The sequence below is a fragment of the Aotus nancymaae genome, unplaced genomic scaffold (assembly GCF_030222135.1).
Source record: "Aotus nancymaae isolate 86718 unplaced genomic scaffold, 86718_ANA_hifiasm-v0.15.2.pri h1tg000090l, whole genome shotgun sequence".
Lineage (NCBI taxonomy): Eukaryota > Metazoa > Chordata > Mammalia > Primates > Aotidae > Aotus > Aotus nancymaae.
The window spans coordinates 5042974-5064434 of NW_026988505.1; the positions used below are offsets into that span (position 1 = coordinate 5042974).

General features: G+C 45.0%; 1 protein-coding gene across 2 annotated transcripts in view; it reads right to left on the reverse strand.

Moving 5' to 3' along the window:
• The window catches only part of MYOM2 (myomesin 2), a 103014-nt gene that overhangs the window by 15374 nt on the left and 66179 nt on the right, over window positions 1-21461 (reverse strand). For both annotated transcript variants that reach the window (XM_021670185.2, XM_064369783.1), the window contains exons 26-32: window positions 17243-17387; window positions 17070-17129; window positions 14791-14858; window positions 7675-7788; window positions 7398-7485; window positions 6818-6856; window positions 1633-1738 (exon numbers count right to left, since the gene is read on the reverse strand). In XM_021670185.2, the coding sequence (XP_021525860.2) occupies window positions 1633-1738; window positions 6818-6856; window positions 7398-7485; window positions 7675-7788; window positions 14791-14858; window positions 17070-17129; window positions 17243-17387 (620 nt within the window). The remainder of the gene's footprint in view (window positions 1-1632; window positions 1739-6817; window positions 6857-7397; window positions 7486-7674; window positions 7789-14790; window positions 14859-17069; window positions 17130-17242; window positions 17388-21461) is intronic.

Genomic DNA, 21461 nt, shown 5'->3' on the forward strand with positions numbered 1-21461 from the left:
TGCCTGCCTGTCTAGGCATCCCATCTACTGGGCTTGGAGCTTCTCGGGAGAGCACTGATTAGGACCACACCAGCCACCATCCAAATCCCCACTCTTTCACTTACTAGTAGTGTGACTGACAAAATGACATGTTTCTCACCCCGAACCCCAGTTTCCATATCTGTAAAATGTGGGCATAAATACCGAACTCACAGGGCATTTGTGAGGATTAGATGGAATAACGTGTTGAATGTGTAACACAAAGTACCTGCTTGCTGATGCTGACACAACCTATATCTACACACACACACACACACACACACGGCATGTGTTTAATCCTGTGTATGGGTGTGTGTTTAATCTCTGTACCCCCAGAGCCAGCATAGCACACAGCCTGCACTGTGATCCACACAAGTCTAAAGAGGGGGTGGCCTCTCCCAGAAGATGAACATGTTTACAACGGTCAGCAGGACACACATTAAAACTGTGTACAACTTACAGCAAGACAATACGCCGTAAAGAACAAGCAAGCTCAAAGATGCTGATGATTAATCCTCCTTTTCCAGGATTCAGCTAGAAACATAGATTTACTCATTGCCCTAGAAAATAAATCCTGATAAACAATTGTATTACAAAGACACACGAGAGTTCCAGTCCTGTAAGCTCCTGTTATCACAATCCTTTAAAAAAAGACCCTGCCTTTAATACACTTCCCTAACCAAACCCTTAACATGGGATCTATGTGACTCCATTTGAGTTTGAACACCAGACTAGTAAAATTAAAGACATGCACGATTCCAAGATGTACTGACTATTATAAGACAAAAGCATACTATGTGAAAAATTGAAATAGAAAAAAAAAAAACAAACTAAGAACATATATGCTTTCAGCACTTCAGTTTACTTACAAATACAGTCAATGAAGCAAACCAGTGATATTAAAAGTGAAATAGTCATAACCATAGACTTGCCTTTGGAAATATTCATTAGATAACTATGATATCTAAATGCACGGTGTGGATGCCCTGGGTATAGTGCACTGAGAAGCGTTTACATTTGGGTATCTTGACACCATGAAATAATTGGCTTGAACATGTTGTCATTAGGATAGTGTAGAGATCGGTAAAAAGCCACTGTCTGCTCGGTCTGAAGTCCACTTTCGACTGTGGTTATGTCTAAGGGGCTGGCGACCCTGACACGAGTCCTGTTTTAGGGACTCCTCAATTCAGCGAGCAGTTTGCCTGGCTGTTTCAGATGTCAGCCTGTGCTCTGGATAGGAAGGAGCCAGACCCCAGGGCAGGGCAGCAGGGACCTGCCCAGTGCTGTAGATTGCATGAAAAGTCTCTGGGAGTTTTCTCAGTGACCCTTCCTGACCTAGAGAAGCATGAAATACAGAAAACCCTGCTGTATTCAGGGATATTACAATATGTATTCAGACGTGGTCTTATATTCTCTCTGTCTCCTTCTTCCACGTCCTCTCCACTTCTGTGAGGGCCCCCTTCCCTGAACTAAAGGTTGTCACAATTGCTCAACATAATAAAATGTTGAGGAAATGACAGTGCCCTGCTGTTCCCCACAGAGCTCCTGGTCCCAGCTGTGCGCCCTGCTTGGCCCCTCTATGGCACGGCCTCCATTGGTTGCTATCGTACTTACTTGTGAGACCAGTTCACTTTCATTTCTTCCATAAAATATTTCATGAAGCACTGAAGTCGTATTCCTTCTGGGGTGCAGAGTATCTTCAGCGGAGAAGCAGATGCTCCTACAGAAAACAAAACATCCTCAGATCTAGGAAAAGCAGTGTGTGCTATGCAATCACGGAAGGTGTCACAGCGGCAAGCCCTCCTGTCCCCACCTGCAATCCTGTTCTCATGTGTGTCTCTCAAGTCGGCCAGCCACACATCCTTACACTCTATTGCCATGCTGTAGCCATTCATTAAACAAGCTCTTACCATGCTAGAATTATCTGAAAAGCTCCTTGCAGAATACTGTAAAAGACACAGAATTGTCTAAAAAGATTTGATATCTGTCCCTCAGCAGCTTTGTTTAAGAAAAGGAAGGAAACTGTAATCCCAGCACTTTGGGAGGCCGAGACGGGTGGATCACGAGGTCAAGAGATCGAGACCATCCCGGTCAACATGATGAAACCCTGTCTCTACTAAAAATATGAAAAATTAGCTGGGCACGGTGGCGCGTGCCTGTAATCCCAGCTACTCAGGAGGCTGAGGCAGGAGAATTGCCTGAACCCAGGAGGCGGAGGTTGCGGTGAGCCGAGATCGCGCCATTGCACTCCAGCCTGGGTAACAAGAGCGAAACTCCGTCTCAAAAAAAAAAAGAAAAGGAAGGAAAATAACAAGGCACATGGCAAATGCTACGTGAGTGTAGAAAATGAACAAAAGGGACATTAACATTCAGCAGAACTCCTTCAGGTGGGAGTCAAGGAGATGGGAGCACCTCGGTTGGTTCTTCAAGACAAATGAAAATTGGGTCAGAGAAAGGAAGGCAGAATAAACCCCAGGAGCAATAAGAAAATGAAAGAAATGAGAACACACACACAGTGCCTGGAATTGAAAGGTAGACTAATTCAATGGAGGTAAGTGATCTGTGGGTCAGAGATCAGGAAGGAGGAGATGAGGAAGCAGCATTGATGAGGGCAGAAGCTCTGAACTGGAAGTAGCGATCGTTATCAGATATTCAACCTTTGGAAATTTACATTCACTTACGGTTACCTAGAAAACTACATTTACATAATTAGCACAGATAATGGAAAATAAGATGATCACCAACTGTTGAGGAGGATGTTGTAGCAAAGAGGCATTTTAAATAGTAGTTTTTCATTTTGGTAAGCAACTGGAAATTTATATTATGAATCTTAAAAAGAGTCTTAGTTTTTTACACAGTAATTGTGCTTCTAGGAGTTCACTCAAAGAACATATTCCTAAGTATTGAAAAAAGCCTTTTTTGCCCAAAGATGTGCATTGTACAATTATTTAAAATAATGAAAACTCATTAATATCCTTATAGAAAAGAGTTTAAATCATGATAGCATGATTCCATGAAACAATATGTAATTATTTTTGAAACTGAATGTAAATGTAGCGTCTATATAAAACAAAGAAAATTATTACAAGATATGTGGGGGGAAAAAAGCAACCGTATCTGTGACTCCAACTATGTAAAGAAATAGAAACAAAATAAAAATTGTCATGATGGTGAAGCTCTTTGTTTTCTTTTCATCCTTAAATGCACTTGGGGAAAGAAAGAACATCAACCAAAAATAAATAAATGAAGACCCCTTCCCTGACAGCTGCGGGAAGAATGAAGAGATCCTGTGTGAACTCCCTGCGGCCGCAGCCCCGCGTCATGCCAAGGTGCTGCCTGCCTGGACCTCCACACCTCCCTAAACCCCGCTAGTCCACTGCAAAGGAGGAAAACATGCAGGAACCCAAAGGACAAAAGGGGAGGAAATGACAGACTGTGAGCCCACCCTGAGCTTGGAGTCTTGGGCAGTGGAGGGAGGAGCATGAAGTGGAGGGGAAGGGTGGGGCGAAGAAAGCCAAAAAGTGCCCAGGGAACGGAGTGAGCCTGGGTCCCACAGCTGAATTGGCTGCAGGCAGGAAGGTTATTGAAAATCTGTAAGAGGCAGAGATCCCTGACCACCATCTCCCCTCCCCAGTCAGGTGGGACTCTGTTTCCTCTACCAGGAGACCGGAGTTCACCTGTCAAGGAATCACAACTTGAAAAACAGCTTGGGAACTGGGTGAAGTCCACACACTGCAGAGCCATATTCCCCCATCCGACCCACTTTCCTCCACTCAAATTCCCTGACACTGACTCATGAGACTAACACCACCCTAACCAGGCAGAACACGGAGGGTCAGACCAGCCTGAGAGCAAAGCAGGCAGACCAGAAGCAGCTACCTCAGCCTCTCCTAGTGCTCCTGAGCCTCCATCAGCCTCCCCCAGTGCTCCTCCAGCCTCCACCAGCCTCCCCCAGTGCTCCCCCAGCCTCTACCAGCCTCCCCCAATGCTCCTCCAGCCTCCTCCAGTGCTCCTCAGCCTCCATCAGCCACCCCCAGTGCTCCTCCAGCCTCCTCCAGTGCTCCCCAGCCTCCATCAGCCTCCCCCAGTGCTCCCCCAGCTGCTATCAGCCTCCCGCAGTGTTCCCCCAGCCTCTATCAGCCTCCCCCAGTGCTCCTCCAGCCTCCATCAGCCTCCCCCAGTGCTCCTCCAGCCTCCATCAGCCTCCCCAGTGCTCCCCTAGCTGCTATCAGCCTCCCCCAGTGCTCCCCAGGCTCCATCAGCCTCCCCCAGTGCTCCCCAGCCTCCATCAGCCACCTCCAGTGCTCCTCCAGCCTCCATTAGCCTCCTCCAGTGCTCCCCAGCCTCCATCAGCCTCCCCCAGTGCTCCTCCAGCCTCCCCCAGCCTCCCCCAGTGTTCCCCCAGCCTCTATCAGCCTCCCCCAGTGCTCCCCAGGCTCCATCAGCCTCGCCCAGTGCTCCCCAGCCTCCATCAGCCACCTCCAGTGCTCCTCCAGCCTCCATCAGCCTCCTCCAGTGCTCCCCAGCCTCCATCATCCTCCCCCAGTGCTCTTCCAGCCTCCACCAGCCTCCCTCAGTGTTCCCCCAGCCTCTATCAGCGTCCCCCAGTGCTCCTCCAGCCTCCATCAGCCTCCCCCAGTGCTCCTCCAGCCTCCACCAGCCTCCCCCACTGCTCCCCTAGCTGCTATCAGCCTCCTCTAGTGCTCTCCCAGCTGCTATCAGCCTCCCCCAGTGCTCCCCCAGCCTCTATCAGCCTCCCCCAGTGTGAAGATGTGAGTGTGTGTGTGTGTGTGTGTGTGTGTGTGTGTATGTGTGACTGCTGTGTGACTGTGGGGATGTGAGTGTGTGTGTTTGTATATATGTATGCCTCAAGGTGATGAGCACACAGGGAGGACTCAGCCTTTTGCATTTGTCTTATACACACTCACTCTTCATGACCTCCTGGTCAGTTCTGTTATCCATGAGAGGCCTCTGGGCACATTATGAGCTATTTTAACACAAAATAATTCCATGAGTATAAGAATAAAGCCACATTTTTACCACCTAAAGTGATCTAAACATTTAATGCAATTCTTATCAAAATTTCAATGTCATTTCTCACAGAAATAGAAAAATAATCCTAAAAGTCATATGGAACCAGAAAAGAAAAGCCTCTAATAGCCTAAGCAATCTTGAGGAAAAAGAACAAAGCTGGAGGCATCACACTCCTTGATTTCAAAATATATAGTTACAGAAGCCAAAACAGCATGGCACTGCCATGAGAACAGACAGATCGGCCAATGGAACAGGATCAAGAGCCCAGAAATAAAACCAAATACTGATGGTCAATTGATTTTCAACAAAGGTGCCAAGAAGACACAACAGGAAAAGACAGGCTCTTTAATAAATGGCGCTGGGAGCACTGAATTTGCACATGCCAAAGAGTGGAACTGGCTCTTTAACTTAAGCCACATGGAAAAATCAACTCAAATTGAATAAACGACTTAAACTAAGATTTGAAACTGCGAAGCCGCTGGAAGGAAGCTCAGGGGAGATCTTCGCGGCATGGATCTGGGCAGTGATCTCTTGGATAGGATGCCAAAAATACAGGCAACTAAAGCAAACGTAAATAAACGGGACCGCACAAAAGCTTCTGCACAGCAAAGGAAGCAACTGGCAGAATGAAGAAGGAACCCATGGACTGGGAGAAAATATAATCCAAGCTATGCATTGGCTAAGGAACTAATATTCAAAATCCATAAGGAGCTGAACTCCACAGCAAGAAAACAAATAACCCACTAAAAACGGGCAAAGGATCTGAACAGATATTTCTCAAAAGACGACAGAAAAATGGCCAACAGATACATGAAAAATGCTGAACATCTCTAATCATCAGGGAAATGCAAATTAAAACCACAGTGAGATATCATCTCACACCTGTTAGAATGGCTATTATCAAAAGACAAAAGACAAAATACTGTCGAGGAGAGAAGGCAACGCCTGTGCACGGTTGGTGGCAAAGTAAATAAATACAGCCATTATGGAAAACAGTGTGGACGTTCCTCCAAAAATAAGCTGAACTGACATGTGATCCAGCAATCCCACCTCTGGGCATTTATTTGTAAAGATAACATATGGTTTAATTCGTATGAGGCAAAGTGAGAGGTTTCAAAATTCATTATGGCTATTCAACACGTGTAAAAAGCTGCTGATAGCAATTATGTACAAAGCAATCATCTCCATTAACCTAAGGCAGGATAGAAGAAGTGGCTAATCAGGAAGCCAAAACTGAGTTTCTTAAAGTGAAATTCAGACTCCAGACAAAACTCCGGAAAGTCCTATAAAAAGTATCACCACCAGGCCAGACTCAGTGGCTCATGCCTGTAATCTCAGCATTCTGGGAGGCTAAGGCGGGTGGATCACGACGTCAGGAGATGGAGATCATCCCGGCCAACATGGTGAAATCCCGTCTTTACTAAAAATACAAAACTTAGCTGGGCGTGGTGGCGCGTGCCTGTAATTCCAGCTACTCTGGAGGCTGAGGCAGGAAAATCCCTTGGACCAGAGAGTCGGAGGTTGCAGTGAGCTGAGATCGCACCACTCTACTCCAGCCTGGGCAATGGAGGGAGACTCCATCTCAAAAAAAAAAGGAGGGGGGTCACTGGCAGCAGATCACTGCCCTGCCCTTCAATCCAGGGCCTCGAACAGAACACCCATGGCAGCTCCATCGCATCCTCTTTTGCAGCAGAGACTGACCATCTCAGGAAATCATGATTTCAGCAACCCAAAATGACTTGAAAATTAAAAGGCATTTACTTACCACAGACTCTACTCATTGCCAAAATCATATCATCATACACTGAAAATGAGAAGGGATACGTACCATTACACTGTGTAATTTTAAGAGAAAGCAGCATTTTCAATGTTTAATTAAATCAAGACAGGAAATTGTGATGTTCAGTTAAAAAAATGAATCATTAAAATGGCAATATTTATCCATAAAAGGCTTATGTGTGCGATAAATCCTTCTAACCTATTTGCTTTTAAACAAGGATCAAGAACATTTGACTCAACATAAATCCAACTCCACATTTAACTGAATCACAGCCTCAGTGTTTCCATCATTTTAACTGCATTAGTAATGGGACGAAACTTGGCTTCTGATAATGGACTGAAATCACATTTCATGTAAACCCAGAGTAATGCCATACATTATTCTAAAACATTGAAAAAGCTCTGAAGGCAGCCAAAGAACAAATAGATTTTCTTCTACAGTGATACTGCTAAAGAAACAATGTGTGCTATAGCTGAGGACAGAGAGAGAAGTGCCTTCAGAACACATTGCATCCTGTTGGTGAGATGAATTTCTTGCTCACAGAACAAAGGAGGTTTTCTTTTACCTTTACCAGCTATTTCAAGGATGGATGCATCTTGTCCTCTCTCGTCTTTCAAGGTTGCCTTGTATTCGCCATGGTCCTTCTTTGACAACTACAAAGAAAACACATTCCATATTTATGTCAAATTAATACCACAGTAGAAAATGTAATAAACTCTAATACGTTTTCTTTTCAAACCACTGAAATTCAGGGTGCAAATTAGAGGAATGAGGAATTTACAAGTTATTTGAAAATGCCATTTTTGTTTCGCTTTTGTCCTGTTTTACTCAATGCCTCATACCTTTGGGATGCGCAGCTCACAAATTCCCCTCTCCAGGTCAGGCATTTTTTCAGTTTCATACAGAACGTCATCCTTGAGCCATTTAAAAACTGTTTCTTTCTTGGTGTTTGCAACCTATGAGATAGAAATCTTAAGTTTAGTATGTAAATCATTCTGACTCATGAGGAAAAGAAAGTTTCTTAGAATTTTAAATCACAGAGCCCCCTCAAAAAAATATTAATTTTTACTATATACAGTCTCAGACAAAGGCTTATGGAAAAGCTGTCACTCCTAATAACGTCAAACACATTTCTAAATGCTAGCTTCTAAAACAATTAAGTCCTCACAGTGGCTCACAGAAGGACAAATGATTCTCATCATTCTAGTCCATGAAATTAGATGGCATAAAGATCTTTTGGTCTATATGAAATGTCATTAATGAAGTCTTAAGCAATATATTTGGGGATTTCTAAATAAAATGGAATATTCTGAGAGGTCTATAAAGTTGCTTGGCAGCTGCTTTTTTTTGCAGCATAACATTTCAGGAACAAAGAAAATGAAACCTTAACACAAAACACCCACTAGAAATGAGGAGTTTCCCTTTACTGAAATTCCTCACAGTTCAGTCACTGGCTATAAACTAAGCTTTGCGGAACTCCAAAGACAAGTGAGTATCCCAATTCACACGCTCTGCCTGCAGGACAAGGAAGAATTCTGATTCGGCATGCCAGAATGTATGACTCCCATCGGATTATAGGAGTCTGACAATTCTAGGTTCACATCCCATGTGGATTCAGGAAGAATGATGTTGAAGACAACAGAGTGCAAATGATTCGATAGTGTGACAAGTTCTGCTAGAGTAACAGTGCAACGTGGCTTAGAATTTCCAAATCGCTATGGGAAATGGCATCATTCTTGACTGCATGAAATTTAATCTCTGTGAGTCAGGGGTTTCATCTGTTTCACTAATGCTTGTCCCTAAGTGCATGGCTGCCTGCCTGGCACACAGGGGTTATCCCATCAATGTTTGTGGAATACTTGGACGGAAGGTATCCTGCTGAGCTGCAAAGTAAGGTCTTCCTTCTAAAGTCAGAACCACTCCTTAATAACGAATCTTAGAATGGACTGAGGCTGAGGTTCCACAGCTCTAACAGACAATTCCCTTTAACATTTCAAAATTTTCTTTGGTGTATATTTTCAAAATCAATCTAATTGCTTCCTGTCTCTCTCTCTCTCTTTTTTTTTTTTTTCAATGGAGTCTCACTCTGTAGCCCAGACTGGAGTGCAGTGGCACAATCTTGGCTCAGTGCAACCTCCGCTTCCCGGGTCCCAGCTCAAGCAATTCTTCTGCCTCAGCCTCCCGAGTAGTTGGCACTACAGGCGTGCGCCACCATGCCCAGCTAAGTGTTGTATTTTTAGTAGAGATGGGGTTTCACCATGTTGGCCAGGCTGGTCTTGAACTCCTGACCTCGTGATCCGCCCACCTGAGCCCCCCAAAGTGCTGAGATTACAGGCATGAGGCACCGCACCCAGCCTGCTTACTGTCTCTTAAATCAATACTGTTTTCCCTTCCTCTTTTCTTCAAAGAAATTTTACATTGCTGGTCCTTTCCAATTTTACATTGCTGGTCTTTTAATTAATAAATACCTTTCCAATGAACTTCAATTTCTATTTTCTAAAATAAGTATCTGTAATTAACGTATTTGCCCTATAAGTGGGGGAGGTGGTTCTAATTTCCCGAAATAACTCATTTGTTTCTTCTCTGCACTCCCTCAACTTCTCTCTACCATAAACTCCTTAAAATATGGGCACCTAAACTGTACATGAAGGTCTAGGAAAGAAATGACATCACCTCTTAGGCTTCATATGGCCCATGCCTGACTCACACTTCCTAAGAGTCAGCCCTAACTCTCCACATCTACTGTGTAAGAAATGTTTAACAGATCTTCTGTTTGTGAATGAGGTTTCTCTGTGTCTTAAACTTTTAAAAATGGTTTGCTCTGAAGTTACAATGTGAAGGTTTCCTTGCATAAATTTTTCTACATGTATTTTTTCACGTAAATAATTTTTAAAATTTCTGCACCACATTATTAAATGAAAACTGTGTGGACAAAATGGCGCACAGAATCACGGCTTTATAGGGACACAAGTAGGTAAATCAAATGTATTAAATTGCACCAAAAAATTCTCAAATTTCAAGTAAGATTAGTTTTCCCAATGTCTGTGTTTAAAGATTTATGAATCACTTTAGTCACGGAACCTAAAATATTTTTAAATATTTATAGACAGTTCTATCCACTGAGATGATATCAGAGTCTGCAGAAAGCAAAACTCGGGGTTCTCACCACTGCCCTGAGGAGTGCACAGCGCACCTTTTATGGCACAGTCAGAACAAACGAAAAAAATGAATAAACCGACCACAACTAAGTCACCCTGACTTGTTTTGGTTTTTGACTTGCTGACTCCCTAATGAACTGATTTTTGCAATGCTGATGTCTAAAATTATGAAGAAACATACCTTTCTGCATAGGGCAAAATGTAAGGCCGGTTGCCTCGCTGAAGAGCCAAATGGACACACTTATCTCTCTGTGCTGGCTCCCCACACCTGCTCCTACCTGGTTTCTACATGCAGGCTCCACACACCCACTCCTGCATTCCTCACTCAACCCTTTCAAAATTTAAAAAGCCCGCGGAAGATTTGTCCAATGGCAGTTTAACATTAACCTCCCCAGCCAGTCAGCCTACCAATGAAACTGTCTGCTCTGTTTCCCTAACAATCAATCAAATCTCCTTACCAATGAAATTGTCTGCTCTTTGTTTCCCAATGACCAATCAACTACCTCCACTTCTTATAAAACCCCACATCCTGAGAAGCCCATTGCGGCTTCTCTGGCCCCTTCCTGGACCACAGAACCTTGCCCGGGAGCTGAATAAATTGGATTCTCATTTTTTCTCACTGGCCTCAGTTTCCTCATTTTAACTCGGCAATATACCTTACACAAAACATTTGAGAAAGTTATTTTTCCAGCATAAACAGACTCACACACAGCCTGTCCTCAGTCACCTGGCAAGTTTCTTCCCTTTAAATATTCATTATTCTTTTCATTTGTTGAGCAAGACTTCTAAAGACCATCTCACTTGCAGCTTCCTTGCAAGTAACCTTCTCTTCTTTCATAAATGTTTTCATTTCTGAATCTTCCTTTTAAATATACTAGTCCAAGAAATTCACTACCAAAAATAAATCTAAGTATTTTTCTATAATAAATGTATCACAGCTTTGAGCATGTTTGATATCAAAGCCTTAGCTCTAGTTATCACTAAAAAATATATAAACAGGAAATCAAATTGCAAATTAATTACCAATACTGAGGGTGGTCAGAATAGGAAGACAGGTACTTTCATCACATGAATTTCTAGGAGCAACCTGGTTCAACACCCACCTAGTTCCAAACCCCCACACCCCGCCCTCCTGCAAATCCCCGGGTCCACTCCGGCACGCACTACAGACCTCCATGCTGCCAGCATGCACTTCCTCTTCACGGTAGGTCCACACCTGACACTTACCCACATCAACAAGTCCGCACCCCAGTGTCCCCACCGAGTTGGCTCAGTGGCGATCACCAATGCTTAGCCCTTTCTCCTCTCCATTTATCCTGCCTGGCCTCGCTTTCCTGCTCAACTTAGACAGCTGGTTGACCAATAAAGCAACAGTTAAGCAAGACCCAGAGCTCCTATTCCATCTTCCCTTCTTGCAACATCCAACCGGCAAGACCCCAATCATGAGTCCGTCCCCTGACTCACACCAGGGTTGCTGGGCACATCTGGAAAAATCAACCCCAATGCACCTGTTTGGGCCACTACAAGCTGTCTCCACGTTGGTGCCCTCAACAATGACTTCCATTCTTACTCAGTAGGGAGCTCCTGTCGTGCCTCCTTCAGTGGCAATCACAGCCCACTCCTGCCACCCCCCTCCGCGTGGGCCACCTTCCTCATCTTCAACACCTCCAACCCTTCACTGGAGAGGCTGAAACCAACGGGCTGCACTGCTGGATCTGCCGCTTGCTCTGCCCTGGTTTTCAAAATCCCCCGTGGTCCTTCATGGGGAGCTGCCCTGGGGGCCGAGCAGCCCCTTGCACGGCTGTGCTGACCTCCTGGGCTCATCTCCCTCCAGGCCAGCACTGCCCCTCTCGCGTCCCCATGCCCTCCCCTTCCTTCTCCTGTGGCTCCTCTTCCATTGACCCCTTCACCGGTAAATAGGATTGAGTGTTCCCATCCAGAAAGGAGGAGAGAGAAGCCAGCCCTGAAGCCCTCTGCCCTCCTCACTGTCAGACATCTGTTCACATGCCCCTTGTCTCCCAACTCCTCAGCCCACCACGTAGAGACCCTGCCTTGCCACAGAGTGGCGTTGGAAAGCCCACCACCCAGCCCGTGGCCTATGCTGCCTCCAGCCGCCCCTCCTCACCACACCCTCCGGGGCTTCACTCCGGAAGGCCCTCCCTCCCAGCGGCCAGCGAGTCACCTGCTTTCCCTCTGAACTCTCTGATGGTTTCTGCTTAATCATCCCAGAGCTGCTCTCCTCTTGTCCTCTGACAATCTGAATTTTCCAAAACGCCCCAGTCACCCGTGACGGTCCTGTCTCTAAAGACTGTCCTTCGGCAGCACGACCCACTTGCGTCATCTCCACAGCCACGCATTCCCGTATCGCAGGAACCCACTCGCTCCTGCTGACTTTTCCATTGCTGCTGGGCTCACGTAGCCCATTGTGAGCTGGTCACGCCTTATCGCCCATTCCACAGATACAACTAAATCTTTGTGAAACTGAATTTATTCCCAAAACCCTAACACTTGGCCCTCCCAGCACAGTGCTGAGCTCAGGTAATATCACCCACCCACCCAGTCCCCCAGTATACTGCCTTCTCACCCACACCCAGCTGCCTGCCGACCTCTGCTAGTTTTAACTGCTGAATATGTCTTCTAAATCTTCTCTCTGTGCAAATGAAACTGCCCTGCTGGAGTGACCATCTCTCAGCAGCCTGCTGAAGCATCATCCTCCAGCCCTGCCAACTCCCGCCTTTCTTGTCAACGAGCAACCCTTGTCACTGCACTAACAGCCCTCAGGGCCTCTGCGCCCTTGCAGACCACAGCTAGCCTCTGGGCCCTGTGGGAGAAACCCCCACCTGCCCACCAGCCTTGCGGTTTTATTTTTGTTTGTTTGTTTGTTTTGAAACAGAGCCTTGCTCTGTCGCCAGGCCAGAGTACAGTGGTGTGATCTCGGCTCACTGCAACCTCCGCCTCCCGGTTCAAGCTATTCTCCTGCCTCAGCCTCCCAAGTAGCTGGGACTGCAGGTGCCCGCCACCACACCCAGCTAAATTTTTTGTATTTTAGTAGAGACGGGGTTTCACCATGTTGGCCAGGCTGTTCTCGGTCTGCTGACCTCATGATGCGCCCGCCCTGGCCTCCCAAAGTGCTGGGATTACAGGCATGAGCCACTGCGCCCAGCCTATTGTTTTTACTTCTAAGTGTACAGTTCAGCTTCTCTGTCCCTCGCTGCTGCGGCATCTTCCTGGAGCCATCTCTTCCCACTCACTGGCCTGCTTAATTCTTAGTCCCCTTGGCACTGGCACCTCAGGAATCATCTCTTTATTCAAATTATCTGTTTGCTTTTCTCTCTTATCCAGTGGACAATAAAAAACCAGTTTGGGGATAAAAATAATGCATTATTGATCTTTTTCCTCCATCCTCTCATACTGAGACAGTCAAATAGCAGACAGTTATTAAACTGAAGGTTTGTTGCTTAAAAAACAGATTTTTAGGACTGGCACAGTGGCTCATGCCTGTTGTAATCCCAGCACTTTAGGAGGCCAAGGCGGGCAGATCACAAAGTCAAGAGTTCGAGACCAGCTTGACCAACATGGTGAAATCCTCTCTACTAAAAATACAAAAATTAGCCGGGCGTGGTGGCAGGGGCCTGTAATACTGGCTATTCAGGAGGCTGAGGCAGGAGAATCACTGGAACTCAGGAGGAGGAGGTTGCAGTGAGCCAAGACCACACCAGTGTACTCCAGCCTGGGTGACAGAACAAGATTCCATCTCAAAAAAAAAAAAAAAAAAAGAGAGATTTTTATATTTAGTAATAATAAAATGTTTTACTAAATTGCTAAATGAAACTGAAAAAAGCATCTTGTCTCCAAAGCATACCTTTCTTTCCTGATAAAATCATGTGAGCAGCACTTCCAGGTAGATTTCACCACAGTGTGCTTTCTCATAAACTCACTTAATAATAGTTTAAGTATAATTTTTATAATCCAACCTTTCATTGCACACCACAACACTGTAATCTTTTCATGAAGAAGAAAAGACAAGCACTAAAGTTCAAGTACTAAAAAATGCACAGGACCCAAAGGCCACTCTGCCCATCCACACCTATGCAGACACCGGATACTTCGCCACCAGCCTCACAGATACACTCTGCCCACCCACACCTATGCAGACACCACACGCTTCGCCACCAGCCTCACGGATACACTCTGCCCACCCACACCTATGCAGACACCGCACGCTTCGCCACCAGCCTAACGGATGCACTCTGCCCATCCACACCTATGCAGACACCACACGCTTCGCCACCAGCCTAACGGATGCACTCTGCCCATCCACACCTATGCAGACACCACACGCTTCGCCACCAGCCTAACGGATGCACTCTGCCCATCCACACCTATGCAGACACCAGACACTTCACCACCAGCCTCACGGATGCACTCTGCCCATCCACACCTATGCAGACACTGCATGCTTCGCCACCAGCCTAATGGATGCACTCTGCCCATCCACACCTACACAGACACCATACGCTTCATCACCAGCCTCACGGATACACTCTGCCCATCCACACCTACGCAGATACCGCACGCTTCGCCACCAGCCTAATGGATGCACTCTGCCCATCCACACCTACGCAGACACCACACGCTTCATCACCAGCCTCACGGATACACTCTGCCCATCCACACTTATGCAGACACTGCACGCTTCGCCACCAGCCTCATGGATGTGGCCACAGCTGCTCCCTGAAAGGCCTCTCTGATATGAAGCAGACCGAGATTTATTAGTCCTCTTAGAACCGGGCTTCTCACCTTGCAAACAAGTCGAACTTCACATTCTTCTGTGATGTCCCAGTGCAAGTGCTCAGCAAAATGAGGGCCTAAGGAGAAAACAAGGGAAAACAACTTTTAAAAAAGGAAAAAGTAAAATAAATAAATATATAGCTATTATATATACACACACATATGTGCATGGTATGTATATATAATACATAAGCATGTACTATATATACTTATGTAACGCATTTTTGGTAGAAGACAATAGCTTTACAGAATGAAACAGATAATTTTCAGGCCTGGGATGTTGACACGTGTTAACACTGACTCTCCACTGGAATCTGTGCTTCCTGGTAGGAAGATACTGTCTGATCGCTCCTTCTTACTGACATCTCACATCTATTGCGCTTTAGAAAGGAGGCTATTGAAATCATTATATTTTGTTTCCCAAAGTATATGTCTAACTGAACATTCAGCAACGTGCTATATAATACCTTGTAATAAGAGGAACAGACATGAGATGAAGAAAACAGTTTGACCTAGCAATTTTGTAAAATACATTTAGTAGCATTCAAAATCAAAGATGGGTTTATATAGGTTTTTTTAAAATATTAATCATTTTTATTTAAAGCACATGTAGGAATAAGTCATACACTAATACCCTTTTGCCATTCAATGCAAAAATAGAAAGCAGATTTGGAAAATATGTTTATCTCTTTCATATACATAAATACATCCTACAAAGTTGGCCAAAAAAGTTCAAAATGTGGAAATAGGTAAAATATTTGTAACTGTTAGAAACAAAAACAATGAAAAATAAAAAAGAATGTTTTGATTTTATGTTTCATACTTTATATTCTAATTATTCTCAAGAAACATAGAAATCCTATATATAAAAATATTCTTTGAATAAGCCCTTGGGTTACATTTGAGAATCCAAAATTCATCCATTTTCCTTTGTATCTAGTTAATATGTATTTGTAAAAGCAATCTATTTAAAATATATTGTTTGTAGTTAGGAAGGTTAAAAGCTCACACACAATCTTAAGTAGAATGAACAAGTTCCTGGTGATAGGAACAGCCTTTACTGCCTTCTCTACATTTCAAAGCCTAGTGATGCCCCCAACTCCTCCACCCCAGTTCTTTATTCTTTTTCATTAAAATTGCTGGACTCCATCTGGACGTTAAAGCTAGAGGCACGCTTTCCTCACGACTCCCCGGCTATAAAGCGCATTCCCTTCCCATGCAGTCGGTAAGCCCCACACACCTACAAGGTGCTCAGCCGTGCGAGAAGTGTCAGGAATGCAGCAAACAACAGAAGAGCTGCCTGTCCTGTCCACCAGAGTGCAGGGTAACAACCAGCCCCTCAGAAGGTTCAGAGGGAGCCCCCAAAAGGAACATCAGGGGCCCCTAAGGCAAGGAAGGCTATGGGGAGATGGGAAGACCCACTTTGGACATCAGATTGGAAAGATCTCAGGAGAGACAAGACCACAGAGACAGGCATGGGTGCCGGGAAAGGGGGAAGGTGAAGACGTCAGTCCGGCCCATCCAGGAAGTTGTCCTCATGGTAGGAAATAAAATCTGGTTAAGTGGTGGGTGCAGGTTATAGAAAACCTGAGTTTATCTGGTGCACTTTATTGAGTTTTATTGAAGTATTTTATGCAAAGGGTGCTTAAAAGAAATAAATGTTTTGGAAGAACCACCTCCCAGCAGCGTATAGAAGAGATGAGTTAGTCAGCAAGTCAGCCACAGAGCCTGGTTAGATTGATTGTTTCTTTGACTTAAGACAATTACAGGAAATATGAACATTAAACAGATGAGTCTGAGGCTTTTAAAGGTAGAAGCGATTTTTTTAAATGCAGGCAAAATACATGTAAAGGACAAGGAACAGAAAAGTATACACATTTCTAGAGCTAAGAATTTTTTTTTTTAGACAGGCTGTTGCCCAGGCTGCAGTGGCGTGATAATAGCTCACTGCAGCCTCAGCCTCGACCTCAGGCTCAAGCTAGTATTACAAGCATGCACCAACAAGCCTGGTTTCTTTAGAATTTGTTTTGTTTTTTTTTTGAAACAGTGTCTCCCTATGTTGCTTCGGCTGGTTGTGAACTCCTGGGCTCTGGTGATCCTCCCACCTTGACCTCCCAAAGTACTGAGATTACAAGCATGAGCCACCATGCCTGTCCTGGCCTAACCTCTTAATCACTTAAAACAGCCTCTAGGGTCACTTGGTATCATATAGAATCTGCTTCTGACAAATACTCCAATCCTAAGTCTTTGCTTTATGTTGGGGGTGAGAGAGCCATTCAGTGACTCACCTTGTTTCCTGAGAAATTCTTTCCTTTGAAATTCAGCCTCTTCCAGCACAGTCCTGAATGCTAAATTCAATGTTTAAAAAAAATATATATGAAACATGTTGGCTTCTCTCCAGTCAAAAGAATTTCTTTTGAATTATCTTTTAGGACATATGGAAATATTTGATATAGCATACCATCTCCAATAAGAACTAGAGAAGACTGATTTTTAGCTTTTCCATCATGAATCTGCACAGTGTAGGTCCCCTCATTTTCAATAGTAAATCGATCCATCACCATCTCAATAATGCCAGTAGCTTTGTCACATTTAATTCTGTGTGCCTGCAAGCAACAAGGAAAATAGAGAATTATACAAGGAAATCTCTCCTACTTTTCCCTCACTACATTTAAGAATTGCATCAGCCATGAGATCGTAAGGGACTGTGATAGGAAGAAATGAAAATGAAATTTTATCAAGGAAACCTCTGGGTGAACAAGGACCAAACGGCAGGTACTAGCTGTCACTCTGCGACAAAGCCTCGCTATGTGAGGTGATCTGAGAGTGCAAACCATGTACCTTCTAGGTAGACACTCCACACCTACCCAAGAACGAGCTCCTAATGTGAGGCAGATAGAATTCACAGAAGAAAATAAAATGATATGCAAATGATGTGCATTATAACAATCGCCAGCTGATGACAGAATCCCACATGACAGCAACAACAGGCAATCTCCATAGCCCTGTCATCTTTGGCTCCTGGGACCCAGCACCCACAAGCCCCAGCCTGCTGCGGTTCATTGGGGTGCAGGGGTTCAAGTGAGGAAAGGATAAATGGACCTTCAACAGGTGTTGACTTTTTTGATCACTTTTGATTTCTTACTTTTATTTTTTTTAAAGTTTCTTTTTATTCTACAGTACATGCACAGATACATATGAATACATTTTATTTAGGTAATCCTACAAGCAGAAGAAGCAAGTGTTTCTCTAACACACAGGTGAACTGAGCAAATTTGATCTTTCGTTTCTCTCTGATTTTGTGATGTTTATTTATTAACTTTTTAACGTCACCGAAACCATTTTCCCCTGCCTTTATTAATGCTTATTTCTCTTTTTTATTTTTTTTTTTTGTTACTTTCCTTATTTGGGGGCTTGATGTTTTTACTTTTTTGTGCTTCTTGATAATTATTAAAATTATTATAAATTAATATTAGTGCTTAAATTTCACTTTTTCACTTAAATAACTCTAATTCTAATGCAACTTTTTAAAACATCAATCAGCCTATGTAATTTTTAGAGGTGTTTCAAACCAATTTCATATGGCACTGGTCTTTACCAATATATGTTCTTATTATATTAGACCATCTCTTCTTTGTAATCATGAAAACAAGTTTTCCTGTGTAGCAGTATATAAATTTATCACATCCCTGTGGTCCCAGCTACAGAGGAGGCTGAGGCAGGAGGATCACTTGGGCAACAGAGCAAGACCCTGTCTCAAAAAAAAAGAAAAAAGAAATTTTGTCAGGCTGGGTGCAGTGGCTATGCCTGTAATCCCATCACTTTGGGAGGTCAAGGCAGGTGCATCACCTGAGGTCGGGAGTTCGAGACCAGCCTGATCAACATGGTGAAACCCAGTCTTTATTAAAAATACAAGAATTAGCTGGGCATGGTGGTGCATGCCTAAAAACCCAGCTACTCGAAAGGCTGAGGCATGAGAATCACTTGAACTCAGAAGGCAGAGGTTGCCAAGAGCCGAGATCATGCCACTGCACTCCAGCCTGGGCAACAGAGTGAGATTCTGTCTCAAAAGAAAGGGGAAGAAAAGGAATTTTATCATATGCAATGCATACAACCAAACTACATACATTTGCCCACACAATTCCCCCTTCCTGCCTGCCATGCAGCTGTCTTGTTGCTAACATGGGAGAAAGATTGGGAGGCTCTTGGTTGCTCTAAGAACATTAAATTGCATTGCTTCATGATTTCTAGGTTACACTGTATCACAGGAACAGTCCACCGAAGCCTGGACTATACCTGCCTCTCAGCTGCTTTGGGGATGGGAGCAGGGAAACATCTCATGCCTTGGCAAGCCAGCACCTCGAGTCCCTGAGGGCCATGCCCCACAGACAGTTCTGAGCTCTGCAGGCCTCTCTGCGACAGTGAAGCTTCTGCCCACCCTTGCCGTGGCCACCTCACCCAAAAGCAGCCCTGTGATTGGCTCTAAGGGAGACTTCCCTGATGCCCTGGGGTGAGGCTTGGTGTTTTCTGGGGTTCCCAACAGCCCTGCCTCCCCTTGGGAACACCCTCCCCTCGGGAGCACCCTCCCTGGTCCACCTGTTCTCCTGCCTTCTGTCTGTCTCACTAGGCAATGAGCCTCTGAGAGTGGGCACTGCCTACTCATCCCACAGCCTCACACCACGCTTCTCATCTGCCTGGCAGCAAGAAACACCAAACACACGTCCATAAAGGTTCTGAAGAGAAAACCAGCTGGAGGGGGCTTAGTTCATCCTGCAGTCCATGGCATTGAGGTGGCTGCGGTCTCTGACACTACTGAGTGACACTGAGCAATTTGAGAAGATTATCCTTCTAGGTGAGAGCCTGTGGATGTGGTCAGGACCTGAGCATCCTTCCCACTGCAGATCTGGCAAAGCCTTCTTAATCAACTGAGACCTTCCCTTCAAGATCAGCCATCAGCCAACACTGTGAACCTGTCTCAGCCGGTCCTTCCTCCACCCCGGCTGCACCTGTCACCTCCCTTCCTCAACAGCTAACCCCCTCCACCACCCTTTTCGACTTCCCTACCCTGGTGCAGCCACATCCCGGGCACAGTGGCCCCAACCCAGGCGGAATCTGGGGTAGAGGCATCCCAAGGCCATCACCTGCTCCCAGCTCTCCTTCCCCACACCTCTGGTCGCTCAGCATTTGGGATGCGCTAACAGGTACTGAAAGGTTTTACGGCTGTCAGTGGATGCATTTTACTTCACCTGGATGATAGTCTCTGACATGAGCAGGGTCTTGGTGGTGGAACGACCACATCCTAATGTGTGACTCATCCTAAATGCAGCAGTAATGCAGGGCAGGACGGTGTGGAGGGCGTCCAACGTCCAACACAGGACTCGCCCCAGTCACACCACTGTAGAGTCACGGGAGTACGGACGCCCGGCCTCGGCTTCCTGGCATCCAGAGTTAACAATATGGCAGTTCCAGCTGCTGTCAATATTTTCTGCAAATTATCATCTACCTTTCGGATTGATCCTAGCTGGAATTGGGGCAAAGGCTTTCCAACCTGAATAATGATCTTACCCATGACCGAGGGAGGCTCTCGAAGCCATGTGAACAGAACAAAAAATGAATAATCTGTGCTGCTGAGCACGTGAGGCAGGGGCAGGGTGACGAGACTCCATCAGCCCTTGGAACCACACTCCTCCTAAACCCTTGCCTCAGCAGCAATACTACGGAGAATTTCTATCTGTAGGTAACAACATGCGTTTAGCCAGAAAATCAGCAACCTTTTTCTGATAAACCTGCACCTTTATTTTCGCAATGTCCTTCTTTCTCTCTGAGTTTCCATTTCTGTTTTAAGACTGCTCCTGCCAGTGCCACCGGAGAAGCTGTAGCAGATGAATATTATTAGTCACTTGGTTCCGTTTGTCTTTGTGTGTGTTCATTTTCCTCAGCTTTGTTTCTAAGTTCTTCTGCCTGACATTCAAAGCCTGTGTCTTCTGACCCCATTCCTATTCCCCAACAATATTTCCTAAGATCACTCAGGCAAGCAGCCCCCTCTGCTGAGCCCACCTTCCACGTCCCTGCGTTGCTATTCCCTGGTCATTCCCGGCTCTCTGTGCCCTTGAGGAGCTTGGAACGTCTCATTCTCTCCCTCTCATCCCCGACCTGATTTCTACCACCTTGGCACCCATTTCAATAACCCTCTACCCTTGAAATTGTTCCTGGACTACTTCGGCCTCTTCAACTCTCTGCCTGCTCTGAATTCTGCTAGTGTTTACTATACTGTTTTAATATATCCTGGGTTCTATCTTTCTTCTCTGTCCTCCTTTAATTGAAGGTGTATTTCTTCGACTCCATGACAGCCTCCATAAAGGCAGCTTCACACCTGACTGTTCGGTCCCTGCCGGTGCATTGGCCAAGCAAATAATCAACAGGTGATGTGCAGACAAGCACTGCTGTCTACTGTGAAAGGAAGAGGACTGAGGATGCTGCAGTTTTTGTTTAGTTGAATCTGACTTTCAGGGCTTATGTGAATAAAGTCTGCCTCACCCCTACCCCAGGTTTTGATTTCCCGTAAACACAAAAATCACCTTCACAATTAGAAATTCCAATATTATTTCATAGATGTAAATCACACAATATATACTTGTGTAAGATCACTGAGACTTTTTCTAAATGGGAAATTGGTATAC